The sequence below is a fragment of the Dipodomys spectabilis genome, unplaced genomic scaffold, assembly GCF_019054845.1.
Source record: "Dipodomys spectabilis isolate Male_0828 unplaced genomic scaffold, ASM1905484v1 ptg000108l, whole genome shotgun sequence".
In the NCBI taxonomy this organism is placed as follows: Eukaryota; Metazoa; Chordata; class Mammalia; order Rodentia; family Heteromyidae; genus Dipodomys; species Dipodomys spectabilis.
Genome location: NW_024870785.1, coordinates 577,501 through 594,521, shown reverse-complemented (window position 1 = coordinate 594,521; position 17,021 = coordinate 577,501). Strand labels below are relative to the sequence as shown.

The 17,021-nt window shown below is 49.0% G+C and overlaps 1 protein-coding gene across 1 annotated transcript in view; it reads left to right on the top strand.

Annotated features, from left to right (window-relative positions):
- Positions 1 to 17,021, top strand: part of Ryr3 (ryanodine receptor 3) — a 269,526-nt gene that overhangs the window by 26,097 nt on the left and 226,408 nt on the right. The window contains 1 exon segment of the mRNA XM_042687574.1: positions 16,145 to 16,219. Within this exon segment, the coding sequence (XP_042543508.1) occupies positions 16,145 to 16,219 (75 nt within the window).

The window sequence follows — 17,021 nt, the reverse complement described above, 5'->3', positions numbered from 1 at the left end:
TTTTGCTTTTCTGAAGTGACCAGTTTGCATATTTACTGGTCCTACTTAATTCTGGATGTCTATATTCAGCAGAGAAGAAAAAGGAAAAATAAAGGAGGCAGCCAGTTAATGACAGACCTAACGGTTCTCCAGAGAACCTGGGGTCTGTGAGCAGAATGCTGCCCACCTGACATGCCGTACCATTCTGCTTGGCAATAGCCATTTGCTGCTTTTAAATAAGTATTACTTTGTCTTGCTGATTGTGACTGTAACCAAATGAGATGCTTTGAAGAGTATAATCTCTTTCCTTCTAGTCATAAATGAGCCCTTGTGTGCTGTTTCCGTTCACTTCTGTTTTGCAACTAGATTTTTTTTTAATGACTTCAGTTGTTTGTGGGCTCGTGTGATGAGTGGACGGTCTTTTTACAGGATTTTACTATTCTGCAGCAATTTCTCTTGCCAGCAGAGAAAACAAAGGTATCTAGCCAAGTTTAACAGCAGAGAGGTTTCTCTTTAATGATTATTGAAATGCCCTTAGCTTCAGCCCGGGGCTCCTGGGAAGTAGATTTCCACGGAAGGGGGAGGAAAGTGGGAGACTGGCCCCAGGGCAGGGGGCTCAGCGCCGGGAGCCTACGCCAGCTGAACCCCGTCTACTCACGTCCAGTTACCAGGAGGGGTGCTGCAACTGTGGCCAATTTTATGGTTGGGGTTGGTAGTGAAACGCTTACACCTAAAAATGGAAGTATTTCTGCATTTTTGGTTGGCTGGGTCTATGCTATAAATGTACGTGAGTCTTTGGCATGTTGGAGGGCCAGAGGGATGCCACCCTTCCCCCTTCAGGCCTCACGCTCCATAGCGCCATTAGAGCAAGTAGCATTCATACCGAGAACAGCTCTCCTGGGAGTCAGGAAGACATTCTGGTGCAGCCGGTGCTGGGCCAGGTGACCGCTAGGACAAGTCATTTCTCCTTTCTGCACCTCTGCTTCCGCATCTTCTAAATTCATGACAGTTGCCTGAGCTCCTGGCATATTCCGTGTTCGCCTCCGGTCCACGGCTGCCATCGCAGCCCTCAGGGACCCCACTGAGCCTCACAGGAAGCAGGGCTTCTTGTTCGTGACCAGGTGCCTCTGAGGCTTAGAGCCATGCGGCTCCAAATGGATCTGACATGAGCTAGCATCACACTTCTAGAACAAAAGACCTTGATTAATGCAATTGCCAACTGATAAGGGCTCTGGTTCTCTCTGAAGTTGAATTCATGTGTGTCAGACCTTTAAAAATAACAGATGAAATACACATGTATTTATGTATATGTATGTGCATATACACGTGTTTATATGCACACTTGGCGTTATATGTTAAAATATGATATATTAAATGAAGACAGCTAAGAGAATCTGTCTGTCCTCCACAAGCATTTCTATGACCCAGCAGAGGAGGCAGGAATGGCCTATCTTCTACGTTTAGTCTTTCAACTGGAGGGCTGTGTCTTCTCTTTCTAAATGTCAGAAAGATAATCCTGAATGGGAAATTACTTGGGCATGGGAATGAGGAGGGAGCGAGACTGGGGTAAGGCATACATATATAACTCTAGGTTTCTCTGGTGACAGAACTAGGTACCAAGATTAGGCTTGGTCCTGACACTGCCTCCGACTACGATGTAGCCAGGGAAGCCCACGCAGACTCCAGGTGCTCAAAAAGAAGACACTGAGGTGCAAACCCCTTCCTTGTGAGACTCCGGGTTAGAAAGGGAAGTGCTACCACTCGCTTCCCCTGGTTGGTCCTGGAGCTGCCCGGTAGCTACAGGAACGTCAGCTTCTCACAGCAGTGCTCATGTTGAAGAGTTGGCCGTTTTATTATTATCTTGAAGTAGTTGTACAAAGGCGTTCAGTTCACATTTCATCCATCCCTCCCGCCCCACTCCTTCCCGAACTTGTTTTCCATTGTGATATTTTATTTTCTTGCCACTATGTTATTTTTCCACTTATTTCTATCTTTACATAGTTGTCCAGAGGGATGCCATTTCACGAAGCAGTCTGTGGTATAATGTACTTGATCAGTGTCATTGACTGCATTATTCTCTTGGTCTGTCCACCCCTTCCCCCTTGGCCACCCAACTCCTGTCAAGTACCTGCTTAAGGAGGAAATGTATTTGTTCTTTTCCTGCTTTGATGTAGACATAATGTTCCAAAGTTGATGCTGGATAGCAACCCCAAAGTAATAAGTGTTGATTATATAATTTTATTATGTTTGAGACCTGATTCTCCTTTAAAGCTTCATGTAGGAGAAAAGGTAGGAGAAATTAAATATTATAAGTGAGAAGACTCCAAACTACGGCTTCATGTACCAAGTCTCATTGAATGTACATCTTTCAACCTTCTCCTTCATCTCCCTTCCCAAACTGTGCTATAATTTTCGGATTTAATGCTGATGGAATAGATTTTAATATTTTCTTGCTCAGCTGATTTTTATAAATCTGTATATGAATAAGTCATTTCAGTTTGAGACTAACCTTTTGATAGCATGATTTTTTTCAGTTAAAATCTGTCATGTTGAAGATGTTTGTTTATGGTGAGAAAGCACCTTCTTTCATATAAGAAAATCCTGGATTGATTGGTTGATTGGCTATAGTAGTTCTAAGAAAAATCCTAAATTACCTGACCATTACTGACCATTTTCCTCAGGAAAACTTCTTTAAATGATTACAAAGAGTACTGCGGGCCGGGCACCAGTGGCTCACAGCTGTAATCCTAGCTACTCAGAAAGCTGAGATCTGAGGATTGCAGTTTGAAGCCAGTCCAGCTGTGAGACTCTGTTTACTGGAGTGTAAACTACTCAGAAAAAGCCAGAAGTGGTGCTGTGGTCCCAGTGGCAGAACACTAGCCTTGAGCCTAAGAAGCTCAAGGACAGCGCCCAGGCCCAGAGTTCAGAACCAGCAAAAAACAAAAGTACTGCAGTCACATTTAGGCTACAATGTGTGGATTGCTGATAGTTTCTTGATGATGTCAGCACTGTTACTGTGAAGAAAAGTGAACACAAACTTTGACATTTACTACCATTTCTAGCTTCTAGCTAAGATGAGCTATTCACCGGGTAGGAAACCCAGCCCACCAGTCTCAGGGTGTTTTTCCTCCGCAGTAAAGCATCAGTCGTTTGCTTGAATAAGCTGAAATCTTACTGCAAGACTTGTTCACACTAAAACACCCACTCACTGTTTTGCTTTGAGTTTGCCAGCTCAGTGACCTGTCGGAATGGGTATGCTACTCACTTTTGTACACATTTGCATGGAAAGCCGACTCAGCTGTGTTTGTGATGAACGGGGCCTTTCACTTGTAAGTGACCAGGACATTTCCATTCTTCGTGCCCCTGCAATTACAAACAGACAGCAGCGCTGCTGCTCCACACACTCTAGTCTTGTGGCCCGAGAGGTGGTTGTGTAGAAATCCCCGGCCAGGCAGCCCTTCTCACTGCTTTGCAATGGACTAGCCTGCCTGTGAACGAGCTTCTTTTCTCTTGAAAACACTGAGCGTTGTTTTCAAAGTCTCTCCTTTCTTCCTGATAGCTGGAGGGCTGTGGCCTCCCGCTGCAGGTTGCTTTGCCCCTCTTCAGCGTTATTATGCAGCTCCTGCTCTGCTCTTCCCCAGGGCTGGAGTTCATAATAAAAATGGAAAAAGCTAGTTTGATTTCTTTTTTTCTCATGCAATATTCCCAAAATAAGCCAACAGAACAATCAGATGCCAGCAATGAAGAGTAACCGCTAAGGCTGACTAGCTTCTTACATTTTACATTTCCTCGCATCCCTGTAGAAGCTGTTCAAGGGAAAGAACACACAGAGTGAATTTCTAAGGCCCCAGACCCCCTCAGCTCCCCAGCTTTGAGACTCCCATGCTGAGCTTTGGGGGAGCTGCCTCTTCTTTGTGGAACTGGCTTGTTCCAACATTGACACCTCCCCTTGGAGACCGGCAGTGTGTGTGCCTGTGTGACCTAGTATTGCAGTGGATCAGCGTGGATCCTGTGTGATCTAGTATTGCAGTGGATCAGTGTGAGTCCTGTGTGATCTAGTATTGCAGTGGGCTGGCGTGAGTCCTGTGTGATCTAGTATTGCAGTATGTCTGCGTGAGTCCTGTGTGATCTAGTATTGCAGTGGATCAGCGTGAGTCCTGTGTGATCTAGTATTGCAGTGTGTCAGCGTGAGTCCTGTGTGATCTAGTATTGCAGTGTGTCTGCGTGAGTCCTGTGTGATCTAGTATTGCAGTGTGTCTGCGTGAGTCCTGTGTGATCTAGTATTGCAGTGGATCAGCGTGAGTCCTGTGTGATCTAGTATTGCAGTGTGCCTGCGTGAGTCCTGTGTGATCTAGTATTGCAGTGGGCCAGCGTGAGTCCTGTGTGATCTAGTATTGCAGTGGATCAGCGTGAGTCCTGTGTGATCTAGTATTGCAGTGGGCCAGCGTGAGTCCTGTGGGATCTAGTATTGCAGTGGGTCGGCGTGAGTCTGAGTCACGTTGCCCAGCCCTTTCCTGATACAGACATTGGAATGTGCTGGAAGAGTTCTGTCCTCAGTCACCTTAGACAGCTTCAGCTTCTACGTGTCTAACAGCCTCTTTTGTTTCCTGTGTTTCCATTGCCAAAGACTGAAATGTATTAAAGTCTCCTGTGGGGGTGAGGTGGGATTTGGGCGTCTGAGCTTTTCTCCAGTAATAGGATATAGTCAGTTGTCATATTCTTCAGGTTGTTGGTTTTGCAGTAAACGGATTTGAATTCAAGGCCTCCAGCCTTCCCCTCCCTCCCTCCCTCCCTCCCTCCTTCCTTCCCTCCTTCCCTCCTTCCTTCCCCCTCTTCCTCTTTCTTCCTCTTCTTTCTCCTCCTTCTCCTTCTTCTTCCTCCCCCTTTTCAGATAGGATATGGCATTTAGCCCAGACCTAGCCTCAGACTATGATCCTCATACCTATTTCTTCACATAGCTGGGGTCATAGGCATGACCTACCATGCTGGCAAGTTTGTTGACATAGGATCTTACTTTTTGGACTCAAACTTAAAATCCTCTTGAGCTCCGTCTCCAGAGTACCTAGGATTACAGGTCTGAGGAGCACAGCAGCATTTCATTCTCTGTCTGCTCAGCGTTATCAGTTGAGGGAATGTCTTGATGCCATGCCCCCTCGCATAGGCCTAACCCCGTGAGTTGTACTGGTGCCTGGGAGCGGCCCAAGTGCCAGGGCAATGATTCTCTGGTCCCAGACAGGCGACCCAGGCCACTGCTGTTGGCCGCTCATGGCCGTTCCCAGAGCACTGACTGTGGGGCAGGGGAGGCCATGGGGAAATGGCTTGTGATTTATTGGCTGCTTCGAGCCGTAGGTCTGCGCATTCCCAGGCTGAAGAACAGTCTCAAGTGTCTCATCCCCTCCCAGCCTGCCTTCTCCTGGAACGTGCAGCCCTCTGAACACCTTCCTCCTCTCTGTGCACCGCGGTCATGTCTCCTCTGACTCTGCGAACTTCACTTGCAGCTTACTAGATTGTATTCGATTGAGCTCTTTGCAGGACAAAGGGGAATTGGACGCTCACCAGGCTACATGCTTGGTCCTGCTGGTTTTAGCTCTTAGCTCTTTTTCTGTTTGTTTGTTTGTTTGTTTTGCTTTACCTATTTTCCTACTGAAACATTCTTCAGCTCTGCAAGTCTCTCATTTTTGTCTGACATTTTGTAATGATGGCCTTATTGGCATGCACTTTTTTCTAAACATATTAACTTGATTTTAATGCTCTTAATCACCCTGGGTATTCTTTCTTGTGCATAAATAGCTGCCACTCAACATTTGGAAAGTTAAGTATTTTTTAACTTAGCCTTTTATAAAAGGAATCTATTTATATCTAGCTGCTTTATTTCATGTATGATATACTGCTACTAAAATTCAATTCTGGTAGAAGAAAAATAGCCTCTACTATTTTGATTTCTTGTACTAAACTGTGTTTTGAAAGACCAGTCTCCTCTTCTGATGAGTGGTGTTATCTTGTGAAATGTGCCCAAGCAGGTGAGCGCCAGGTGGGCTTTATATGCACACACTTGACCTACGAAGTCTCAGTCCAGGTCCAAGTGTTCTTACAAATCTTGGTTCTCAGGAAGGAGAAGCTGAGTTGGCTGGTGTGACATCGGGGCATTTCTGTTCCCCCTGGTTTGGAAGACATGAGACATTCACCCCAGATTGTCCAACTTGGAGTCCCTCAAGCTTTCCAGACAGGCTTAAAAACCAAGTGGTCACCATTTTAACAAAATTGGTGTCATGAGCCGAACAATTACCAGTGTTCCTTTACCTCCTAAACGGCTTCCGGAGTTTGCACCCTTCCTTTATAATCTAGTGATAATCCCACTAAGACCGCGCCGATGGCACCGGGGGCAGCTGGCACCGGATGATCACGTGTGAATCGCAGCACCGCTTCCCGCACTGAGTCTCATGTCTCTTAAGATATTTCCGAATACAGGCATCGCCTTTTCTGAAATGCTCAAATGCTCTCCTCTTGGCTCAAGGGAACATGGGTTAACATTTTTAGCATTATTGTTGATTTCTTTGAGCGATAAAGTGACTCGGCCTGTCTTCATTCTTCTGGCTCAAGACACGAATATCTGAACTGTTCTTCAGTGTTCCTGATTCTGCTTTATAAGGAAGAGCTTTAGGGACCAAACTCTGGTGCCAGGTATATATGTGCCGTCAGCGCTGCCATAACCAGTCCATCCAAGCCTGTTCTCATGAGCTTGAAGGAGACACCGGCAGAGAAGCTGCCGCCAGCATGATAGGGATCGAGTGAGGCATTAATTTTATGAAGAGCTTGAACCTAGTGTTCACATGCGTAATTCCAATACGTGGCTCACCTTCTCTTTTTCCTCTGCCTTTCTTAGAAGTGAAAGCTTATTAAACCATTCCATTCTCTCTCAGGTAACCGTCCTCGAGTGCATGGCTGGTTGTCCTGCACTGTCTCTCCAGTCATATTTTAAAAGCATTCGCAGTCTGCCTATGACCCTCTGTCCTCTGGCTTCATGGCACACATTCCTAGGTTGTAGAGAAAAGTCTTCCTTGATTTGTCAAGCTGTATGCATAACTGATCATATATGTGATATATATGACACACATACATGCACACACATACACACGCACACACACGCATGCACACGCACACATGCATGCACACGCACACACGCACACACACGCACGCACACACACGCACACACACATGCACATACACATGCACACACACACGCATACACACACATGCACACACACACGCACACACACGCACATGCACACACACATGCATACACACACATGCACACACGCACACGCACACACATACACATGCACACACACGCACGCACGCACACGCATACACACACGCACACGCGCACGCACACACACACATACACATACACATGCACGCACACACACATACACATGCACACACACGCACATGCACATGCACGCATACATACGCACACACATACACACACATACACATGCGCACACACACACACACATACACATGCACACACACGCACACGCGCACACACACACACACATGCACACACACACACGCATACACACAAACACATACACACACACATACACATGCACACACGCACACATACACATGCACACACACGCACACACGCATACACACACATACACATGCACACGCGCACGCATACACACATACACATGCACACACACGTGCACACCCACGCGCACACACACATACGCACACACATGCACACGCATGCACATGCGCGCGCACACACACGCACGCACACACGCACGCACATGCTCACGCACACGCACGCACACACTGCTGACGGGCAGTGATGTGGCCATCAGCGGTTTGAATATCCTGCCCTGGCTCAGGTCCTGTCCATCTGTCTCTCCTGAGGACCATCACAAACAGCTTTTCTTGGGTGACATATTTTCTTCTTCAAGTTTCCAAAAGCCCTTCCGGGTCATCGATCAGCTGCAATGCTCTTCTTGGTACCAACTCAACACGCTAGGTGAATAGCAACCCTGAGCCCGCTGTGAAATTTTCAGAGCTATAAACTGTCTAACACTTAGGACCTATTCTTCTCACATGGCTGTTTTTCAACAGCTCACTTTAGTTTCTTTTCCCCGTCCATTGAAGAAAGCAAACCTGAGCGTAGGTGTGTTGCCGTTTTGTTCATCCACATGAAGAGGAGGATTCTTTTTCCTCCTCCGACGGTGGAACCCATTGAATGAGTTTGAGCCAGCGTCTCCCCGTGCTTTCTCCGGAGCTCTGGGGGGAACTCCTCTTCACTTGCCTTCATGGCTGGCCGCAGAGCCTCCACGCTGTCTTGTGGCTCAGAGGAAGCCAGGTTTATCGTTGGTTCGGTAAATTATCCTCCCATGTCAGCGTGATGAATCTGCTTCCTGCACCATGGGGAGAAATAGATCAGATGCTGCGTGCTATTTCTGGGTCCCGGCCCTCATTCACATTTCAGCAGAAGAGACATTTGACCCTTTTTTTTCCTGTCTGGCAGCAAGGCCAGCTGGTGGAAAGAGAATTTGAGCCTGAGCTCGGGCTCTAAAGGTGGGTCCGTCCGTGAGAGGCTCGGAGGCCTGGGGCCGGTGCCCTCACACAGCTTCGGCCTGGGACGGCTGTAAGAGGTCAGGAGCACCTGTTAGAGGTCAGGAGCACCTGTTAGAGGTCAGGAGCACCTGTTAGAGGTCAGGCGCACCTGTTAGAGGTCAGGAGCACCTGTTAGAGGTCAGGAGCACCTGTTCTTCTCCAAGACAGCCTGTGTGCAGCTCTCCTCCAGTGCCCCACGCACACTTCAAGGAGAAAACACGCTGCCCGTTTTACCTGGGGTAGAGATTGGGCCCCGGGCTCGTGGACTGGATATGTACGGAACATGAGTCAGGCTGTGGGCAGCAGACCACTCTGGGGACTAGAAAGATACGAACGGAGAGAGGCCAGTTGACAGAAGACTCCGGAACTGTGGTGGGATGGGGAGGAGCTTGAAGAACTTCACGACAGCCGAGGTCTGAAGCTCAAGCCTGTAATCCTAGGTGCTTGGGAACAAAGATCAGGGAATTGTAGTTTGAAGCCAGCTGAGCCTTGATGTTTCTGAGACTGCGCCTCAACCATGGCTGGCTGTAGTGGCGTGCACCTGCCGAGCCCGCTACCCGGGAACACCGTGGTGCCTCTTCCTTTTGGAGCTATTTCGTGATTTGGGTTCGGGAGCTTTTCCCTTTTTTTGATACAGTCTTGCTGTGTAGCACAGACGGGTCTCAGACTCTCAATCCTTCTCCCGAGTACTGGGCTTGTAGGCATGCTCCTGGTATAGTTTATTTTTTCATGGTTTCTGTAGAGTCCCTGAGCGATGCTGAGAATGTGAAAGCCTTCTTCCACATTGCGTTCTGAGCTGAGTTGCCTGTACTGGAAGGATTTCTTAAAGGGAAATCTCTTCAGGGGTCCATCCTGAAGGTTTCTAGCCAGTGGCTCGGGTCTGTCTGACCACTGGTTTTAGACGCCTTCCCAGTACCATTGAGTAGAAAGTCAAGGTGTCGAAAGTCTGGCATTTATCCTTGGCACCTTTCATTCACGTCACTTTTTTATACCCCACAGCAGAGAGTTTGGAAAGTAAAAGGTATCTCTGTCCAGCCCAGAAAATGGAGGCTCCGGCAGCTTGTAGTAGAGTGGAGTGTCTGATACAAACACTCTGAAGAGCCAAGGCCCATCCAGCACGACCCTGCCAGGCTTCACGTTGACCTTCAGGGAGTTAGGAGGGCTGCCTGAACCCCCTGAGCTCCTGTCTCATTCACTGGCTCTGCCTCCCAATGACAGCTCAGTGGATCTGTGTGTGCACTCCTCCTGTCCCAGACTCTGCTTCCTGAACTCCAGTGTGCTCAAAGAAAGTGCCCACTTTAGTGCGATGAGAGAGAAGTTACCTGTTACCAGGTGTTGACAGCTCAAGGCCTGCTGGGAAAGCCCGTGAGCTCCTCTGCTGCTGGATGGACTCCAGAGGCCCTGCCCGCCTCACTGCTCACCCTTCTAGGGAAGTCGTTTGCTTGAGTAAAGTCTTCAGAGTTCAACCAGGAGTAGTTGGTCACCCAGCCTGTTGGGGCAAAGTACCCAGCAAGAGCCAGGAGCTAGAGATTGACAGGGACTGTCGGATGCGCCGTAGGGCGTGAAGCCCTGCATCGCAGGATTCTCCTGTGGACTCTGGAGCTTGTCCTGTGGGTGCAGTACGGAGGGGCTGCACAGTCCCGCAGAGAAGCTGTCTCTGAGGGTTTCAGGCAGCCCTGGAGTCTCACAGGAAGCAGCTAGAAAGCAGGTCTGTCTGCCCTCAGGGGCCACAGCACTGAGGATCCCGGCGAATGAACTGCCCTTGAGCAACTGAGGGTTTAACTAACAGACACAATAGTCAAACGATGACGCAGCGTGCATCCCTGTACGCAGACATTTGCCTTTTATTGAGATGATGGCACAAGAATGGTGTTAAAGGCGAGTGGTTCTGCAGCTGTCCGAGACGCCATTTCGTTTTGATAGGTTCCCTCTCGTACTGGCGTCTGCACTTAATAGTGGTTGAGGACATTTTGTAGTCTACCCTCTCACAGTGGCAGATCATAAACATTTTTCTGTTTGCGCACAGTCTCCAAGGCTGCAGACTTTAATGGCTGCAGAACAGAAGGTGGGAAGCGCTCCCGTGATTTACTAGACAATAAGTTCTGTGGACTCGGGTCCTTTCCAGGCACTTTGTTTTGCTGTGCCTGTTACAGTGCTCTTATTGCCGCTGTATACATGGGCTAAGCAAAGGCTGTGGACCCCTTTTATGACTTTTCTCACTCTTGCTTTGGAGAGCATGGCGCTCAGGGCCCTCTACGCTGGCTCACATCAGCCACATGGCAGCTCTGACAGCGGGCTTCCCTCCGTATTTGCACATTTTATAGATGTAAAATGATATATCCAAGTCCCTTTGTTATTCCTGCCATTACCAAGAGATAAAATTGCGTCCATGTGTCTCAGTTTTATCCAGTATGAGTCATTAGTGCATATGCTTTCCTGCTTCTTCATTTGCGGCTTGATTATTTTTTTCACACATCTGGATGAGATACTAACCCTTGTGTCAGAGAGAGACAAAATCTCTTTGTGGTCCATGAAATGGCGCTGTTTCCATGGTTGTGAACGTTGAGTTATTGGGGTCTAATCCTGGTCATCTTTGCTTTCTTTGACTGTATTTGGTATTTCAAAGTATTAGGTTTGCAGAGGATGTAGATTACTCTGTTATATGCTAGTTGTTCTATTATTTAATTTTAAAATGAAATATTCAACTTTCTCCATGCTGAATCTGATATTCTTCTTGTTTCTTGTGGCTTTTATTGAATGCTTTTCTGGTGTGCCACATACACACACACACACACACACACACACACATGCATACACACAGACACACACACATGCACACGTGCACACACATACACACACATACACACGCATACACACATGCACACACACGCATACAGTGCTCAGTGTCTCCTCCTCCCCCTGAGGCACTATTGAACTGAAAACCAGTGTACGTGTAGTATCTAGAGACTTACGAACTGGCCATCTTCTGCTCCCTCCTTTGGAATCCACACCAGAGTGAACTAATTTTGCATCACAGCATTTCTTAAAACTCAGTTCCTTTTCTTCCTTGCATTTCCTGAAAATTTGAATAGCAGTTTATTGAATCTCAAAATATTCTACTGTAATTTTAATTAAAACCAGTAATTTATAAATGAATTTAGGAGAATAAGCATTTACATTTCTCCTTTTGTGATAAGTTATACCCCTTTGTTTTACCAAATCAAAATTTATTTTATGCAGTAGTGTTTTATTATAAAAGTTACACTCACCAAAGTAAGTTTAATATTTTGTGACAATAAATTGAATGTTCATTATTTTCTTCTAACTGAACATATTACTTGATATTTTTTCTACTTCTAAGTGGGTTTTTTTTTTGTTTTTTGTGCTCGTGGGGCTTGAACTCTGGGCCTGGGCCCTGTCCCTCAGCTCTTCAGCTCAAGGCTAGCGCTCTACCACTTGAGCCACAGTGCCACTTCTGGTTTTCTGGTGGTTTATTGGAGATAAGAGTTCCACAGACTTTTCTGCCCGGGCTGGCTTTGAACCGCAATCCTCAGGTCTCAGCCTCCTGAGTAGCTAGGATGGCAGGCGTGAGCCACTGGCGCCTAGCTCTAAGTGCTCTTTATAAGGCAGGATTATTGTTTATCACTTGTATGACAGGAAAGGAAAAAATCCCTGGGCCATGTGAAGGGCCTTCATCATGTTCTAGGACCTTAGACTTTCCTTTTCCTCTTTCTTTGATGGCCTAAGAGAACAGAGGCAGGAAGCACGGCCTCTAAGCTTCGGTGGTCACATTCGATTCAGCAGGAGCCCTCCTGGGAACACTGCATGCTTCTTACGGCCTGCAATCCTCAAGGACAGCACCTCACAAGTCTCTGTCCTGACGCATTTATGCGTGGCTAGAGGGAATTTACCCTCTGGCAGAGTGTGTCTGTCCTCTGGGAACTACAGGAAGAAATGTTAGGAAGCTGAGCATGGTGGCGTATTCCTGAAATCCCAGCCACCTGGGAGCCAGAGTTTGGAGGATTGTGGTTTGAACTCGGCCATTGCTCAAAGTACGATGCCATCTTAAAGAGCAGCCTGATATGGGGTGGGTCCGTAGCCAACTCCACACCTGTCATTCCTGCACAAGACAGTGTAGACAGAAAACTCACAGTCCAAGCTGGGCCCCAGCATCTGGAAAATCACGAAAGCAAACAGGGATAGGGCGTGCTTCAAGTGGCGGAGGCCTGTTAACAGGCACCAGGCCCTGAGTTCTTCCAACCAAGAAATGCCAGTGACGGAAGTTAACCTTGACACTCAGGTGAGGTGATAGAATTGATGACACCTGCCCTCCGGACATGACATCAACATCTTGGCCAGGTTTTCCCTGACTCCCATCCAGCACGTGGCACCAGATACTGTCATTCTGCCAGCGACGACAGCCAGGGTCAGCCATGGCCGGGACAGGACTGCCATCCTGAGCAAGGTCACGGCTGAGGCCCGGACCTGCCCCCACCGAGAGCAGATTCCCACACTCTGCCCTTCCACGTGCCCTGCCACATCCTTCCTAAAATGACGCTCCAGAACTCTTCCAAACAGTGACAACACTAGTAGAATGTGTAGCTCGCTCCAAGTTCAGCTCCAACTCGCAGCGTAGGAGCCAACCACGGGAAATTCCTTACGTCCCTTAGACCTCTCAGAAAAATGGAAACAAGATCACGTTGTCCAGGTATTTATTCATCCTCTTAGGAAAAGCCGGATGATTACATTCCTCCTCATGCCAGGCCCTGATAAAAATAAAATGAGAAGTGGCCTGGGATGGCCTGACTGCTCATTGAACTTCCAGGAAAGGAAGATGAATATAGAAAATCACATTGAACTTCCAGGAAAGGAAGATGATGCATATAGAAAATCACATTGAGCTTCCAGGAAAGGAAGATGATGCATATAGAAAATCCCACGGATTCACATCAACTAATAAATTCCATAAGAATGAAGCAGGAACAGATGAACAGGCTAAGAGCGGCGTTTCCCTTTCAAAGGGTTAGTAGAGAAGACTTCTCTAATGAAATAAAGGGTAGAGGCTAGCTGTGAGGGCACTGGGGGAAGAGCGCTCTGGGCAGCAGGAAACAGACACGGACGGCCCTGCGGCAGGGACACACTTGCCGGCAGTAACAGGAGTCCGGCATGGCCACAGTGTACAGTGATGAGGAGCAGGCTATTGGTAGACGGATATTTGCTACCCAGCCTTTCAGAGAAAGTTCTCCAACTCCCAATGCAGGGTTTCAGAGGACTTTGCACTTGTAAGGACAGGAAGCTTCTGAGATGCTTCTAGAAGTGCAGAGGAAAGGAGCCAAGCTCCTCCGTGTTACTGTCTAGGGCTAGCTAGCCTACAGACCTGAGAGGAAGCCAAAGACCTGGGGAGCGGTGGGGCCATAGCCCACTGAGGGGACCTGTGTCGGTCCGTTGTCCGGTGTGGGTCTGTGCCGACCGGGAGGCATCAACCAACCTATAAGAGCACAGGTGCACAGCACGATTTCAGTCAGATTGACAAGATGTGCAAGTTATTTACTAGTTGTAAATTTAAGATGTTAGCTGTAGTTGTAAATTTAACATGTTAGCTGTAAATACAGAAGCTAAAGGTAATGCAGATGATTTTAAGAAATTCAGAATTACTGGAAAGAGCATTGTAATTCCTGCATGATATTCAAATCTGAAGAACACTTAAATATCTCTGTAGCTGTCAGGGGAAAGGCACGGCACTTTTATAGTTAGTTATCAGCTTTTTAGAACACGGCGCCACATTTATCTTTTCTCTCTGTAGGCTCATTGTATGATATGAAAAGCCGTCTCTTTGACGGAGTGATTCTGTTCATCCAAATGGTGTTGAATTCGGGATACGTGTGGCCTTGTTACTGAGACCTTTACTCCTCTTCCTGCCAACCGATTTGCGGTGGCTGGAGAGGAGGTGCCAAAGATGGCAGAACCTCACACTGCCCCGTGGGCCTCCTGCTCAGCTTGAAATGGGTTTCCTAAAAACTGCCCTTGACCTTCCAGAGAATAAGGAGTTTATTTGACATTGTTTCTCAGGTTCTCATGTCTCTGTGTGTTTAGGGAGGACCGAGCCTGGGCTCTTTACCTCCTAGAGCCGTTGTGTGATCAAACGCGTTGCCTCTCAGTAGATGGGCCTGCGCGATGATGCGCTGCTCAGGCCGGGAGTGTGGGTGCCAAAGTCTGCACTGTCTGCGGCTGCGCGGCCCACGCCGCCTACGCGCCTGTACGTGGAACTGAGGGCGTTGCGTTTCCTGAGCTGCTCAGTTCAGCATAGCAAAGTGGGTCAGACCAGGCGCAAGACAAAGCAGGAGAAAGTATGCTACAGAAGTAAAGCCTGGGAAGTTGACTTGGCACAAGACAATGGCTTTTCATCTTCCAGCGGCTCCGTGCTGGGCAGTCTCTTCCTTCCACGCCTCCTCCTCCTCGGTCGGGGATGCTGCCCAGCAAACGGCCACAGTGGAGCTGCTGCAGAGACCCAAGAGCCACCCGGTGGTCTCCCCGTGGAGGGGTCTATTTCTGCAGGGCCGGTTCCCCGTACGCTCCCTGGACTTCACAGCCACCCCTTGTAGGTGAGATGTGTAGAAAGGAGTCTTTGAGTTGAACACAAATAGAGTTGACAGCACAGTGCTGGAAGGGGAAGCAAGAGACTGCAGGACCCCGGAGCTGCCGTGGGCCTGGCCTCCACGCTCCTGGAGCTGCCGTGGCCTGGCCTCCACGCTCCCGGAGCTGCCAGGTGTCTGGCCTCCACGCTCCCGGAGCTGCCGTGGGCCCGGCCTCCACGCTCCTGGAGCTCCCGGAGGTCTGGCCTCCACGCTCCCGGAGCTGCCGGGGGCCTGGCCTCCACGCTCCCGGAGGTCTGGCCTCCATGCTCCCGGAGGTCTGGCCTCCACGCTCCCGGAGGTCTGGCCTCCACGCTCCCGGAGGTCCGGCCTCCACGCTCCCGGAGCTGCCGGGGTCCGGCCTCCACGCTCCCGGAGGTCCAGCCTCCACGCTCCTGGAGGTGCCGGGGGCCCGGCCTCCACGCTCCCGGAGGTCTGGCCTCTACGCTCCCAGAGGTCTGGCCTCCATGCTCCCGGAGCTCCCGGGGGCCTGGCCTCCACGCTCCCGGAGGTCCGGCCTCCACGCTCCCGGAGGTCCGGCCTCCACGCTCCTTCTGTCTCTAGGCTGCGGTCGCATCACCTTTGTTTCTCTTTCCCACTCTGAATGCTTCTGAGAAGTTTCAAAGGAAGGTAAGCCAGCAGCTCCTTTCTCATTTACGTGCTTCTGGTAGAACAGCTCTGGGGTTCTGCGGCCATTCTGGGAAGAGGCGCGGCCCTGCGCCCTCTGCCTAGGAAGTTGCATGGCTCTCGTCCTGGTCTCCTGTGCATTAGCCAGACACTTGCTTCTGGAATGGATTTCTTGGGGGCTTGCCATGAGTCGTTTTCTTGCAGTCTGTCCCCTGGAATCTCTGTGCTGCTTCGCTGTCAGGACAGCCATGGCTGGTGCATGCTGACCTCTGTCCTCCTCCTTGTCCCCACAGGCAGCACAAGGGGGCGGCCACAGGACCCTGCTCTATGGCCACGCAATTCTCCTGCGGCACTCCTTCAGTGGCATGGTAAGCAATCTGGATACAGAGAAGGGGGGCGGGGGGGGGGGAGGGGAACAGTGCAGGAAATCAGCAGCTCCAATTCAGTATTGCCATCCAAAGTGTATACTGTTCCAGGATGGCCTTCACAGCACTTACCTCGATCTTCAGGGGTTGGTGTTTGCTTAAAATCCACTACACACCCACTCCACGAGAGCTAAGCCCAACCCAGTGAGCACCAGGCTTGGGTGTACTAGATGCTTAGTAAATACTGTTGGATTAGCTGATAAACCATGGAGCCACGGATCCCTTCAGTGTGCATGAAAGAGAAGCCAATCAAATGGTGTTCAGGCCCATCATCCCAGGAGAAGACAAGGGGCTACGCGAGTCCAGAGCAAGGCAACAAGGCTGAAGCAGGAACTAATCGAGGGTTTAGAGCCAGCGTCACAAGAATGGTGACCACTCACTGTACCCTGAAAAATAACGCAACCTCAGAGATAAATACAAGTGGCAAAACTTTAGGTATAGCATATCGGCAGAGAGTGTTAAAAGTAGTACACTCTCACTCAAGGCTCATACTCGTCCACTCTCTAACATCCAGTCTTAGTTTCTAAGTGTCTCATTTTCACTGTGTTCTTTTGCTGGCCCTGGTGGAAAACGGACACACGAAGTCAAACTTCGTTTTCACACATCACACCTGCAGTCTCAGCAGAGTTCTTCTCAGAGCCTGTGCTGGCAAGGTAGTGGAGTCAGCTGCCTATTAAGTAATTCGCTGCAGCTTTTTTTTTGAGCACAAGTGAGAAGTTGACCTTTCAGCCTGAACATTCCTTGG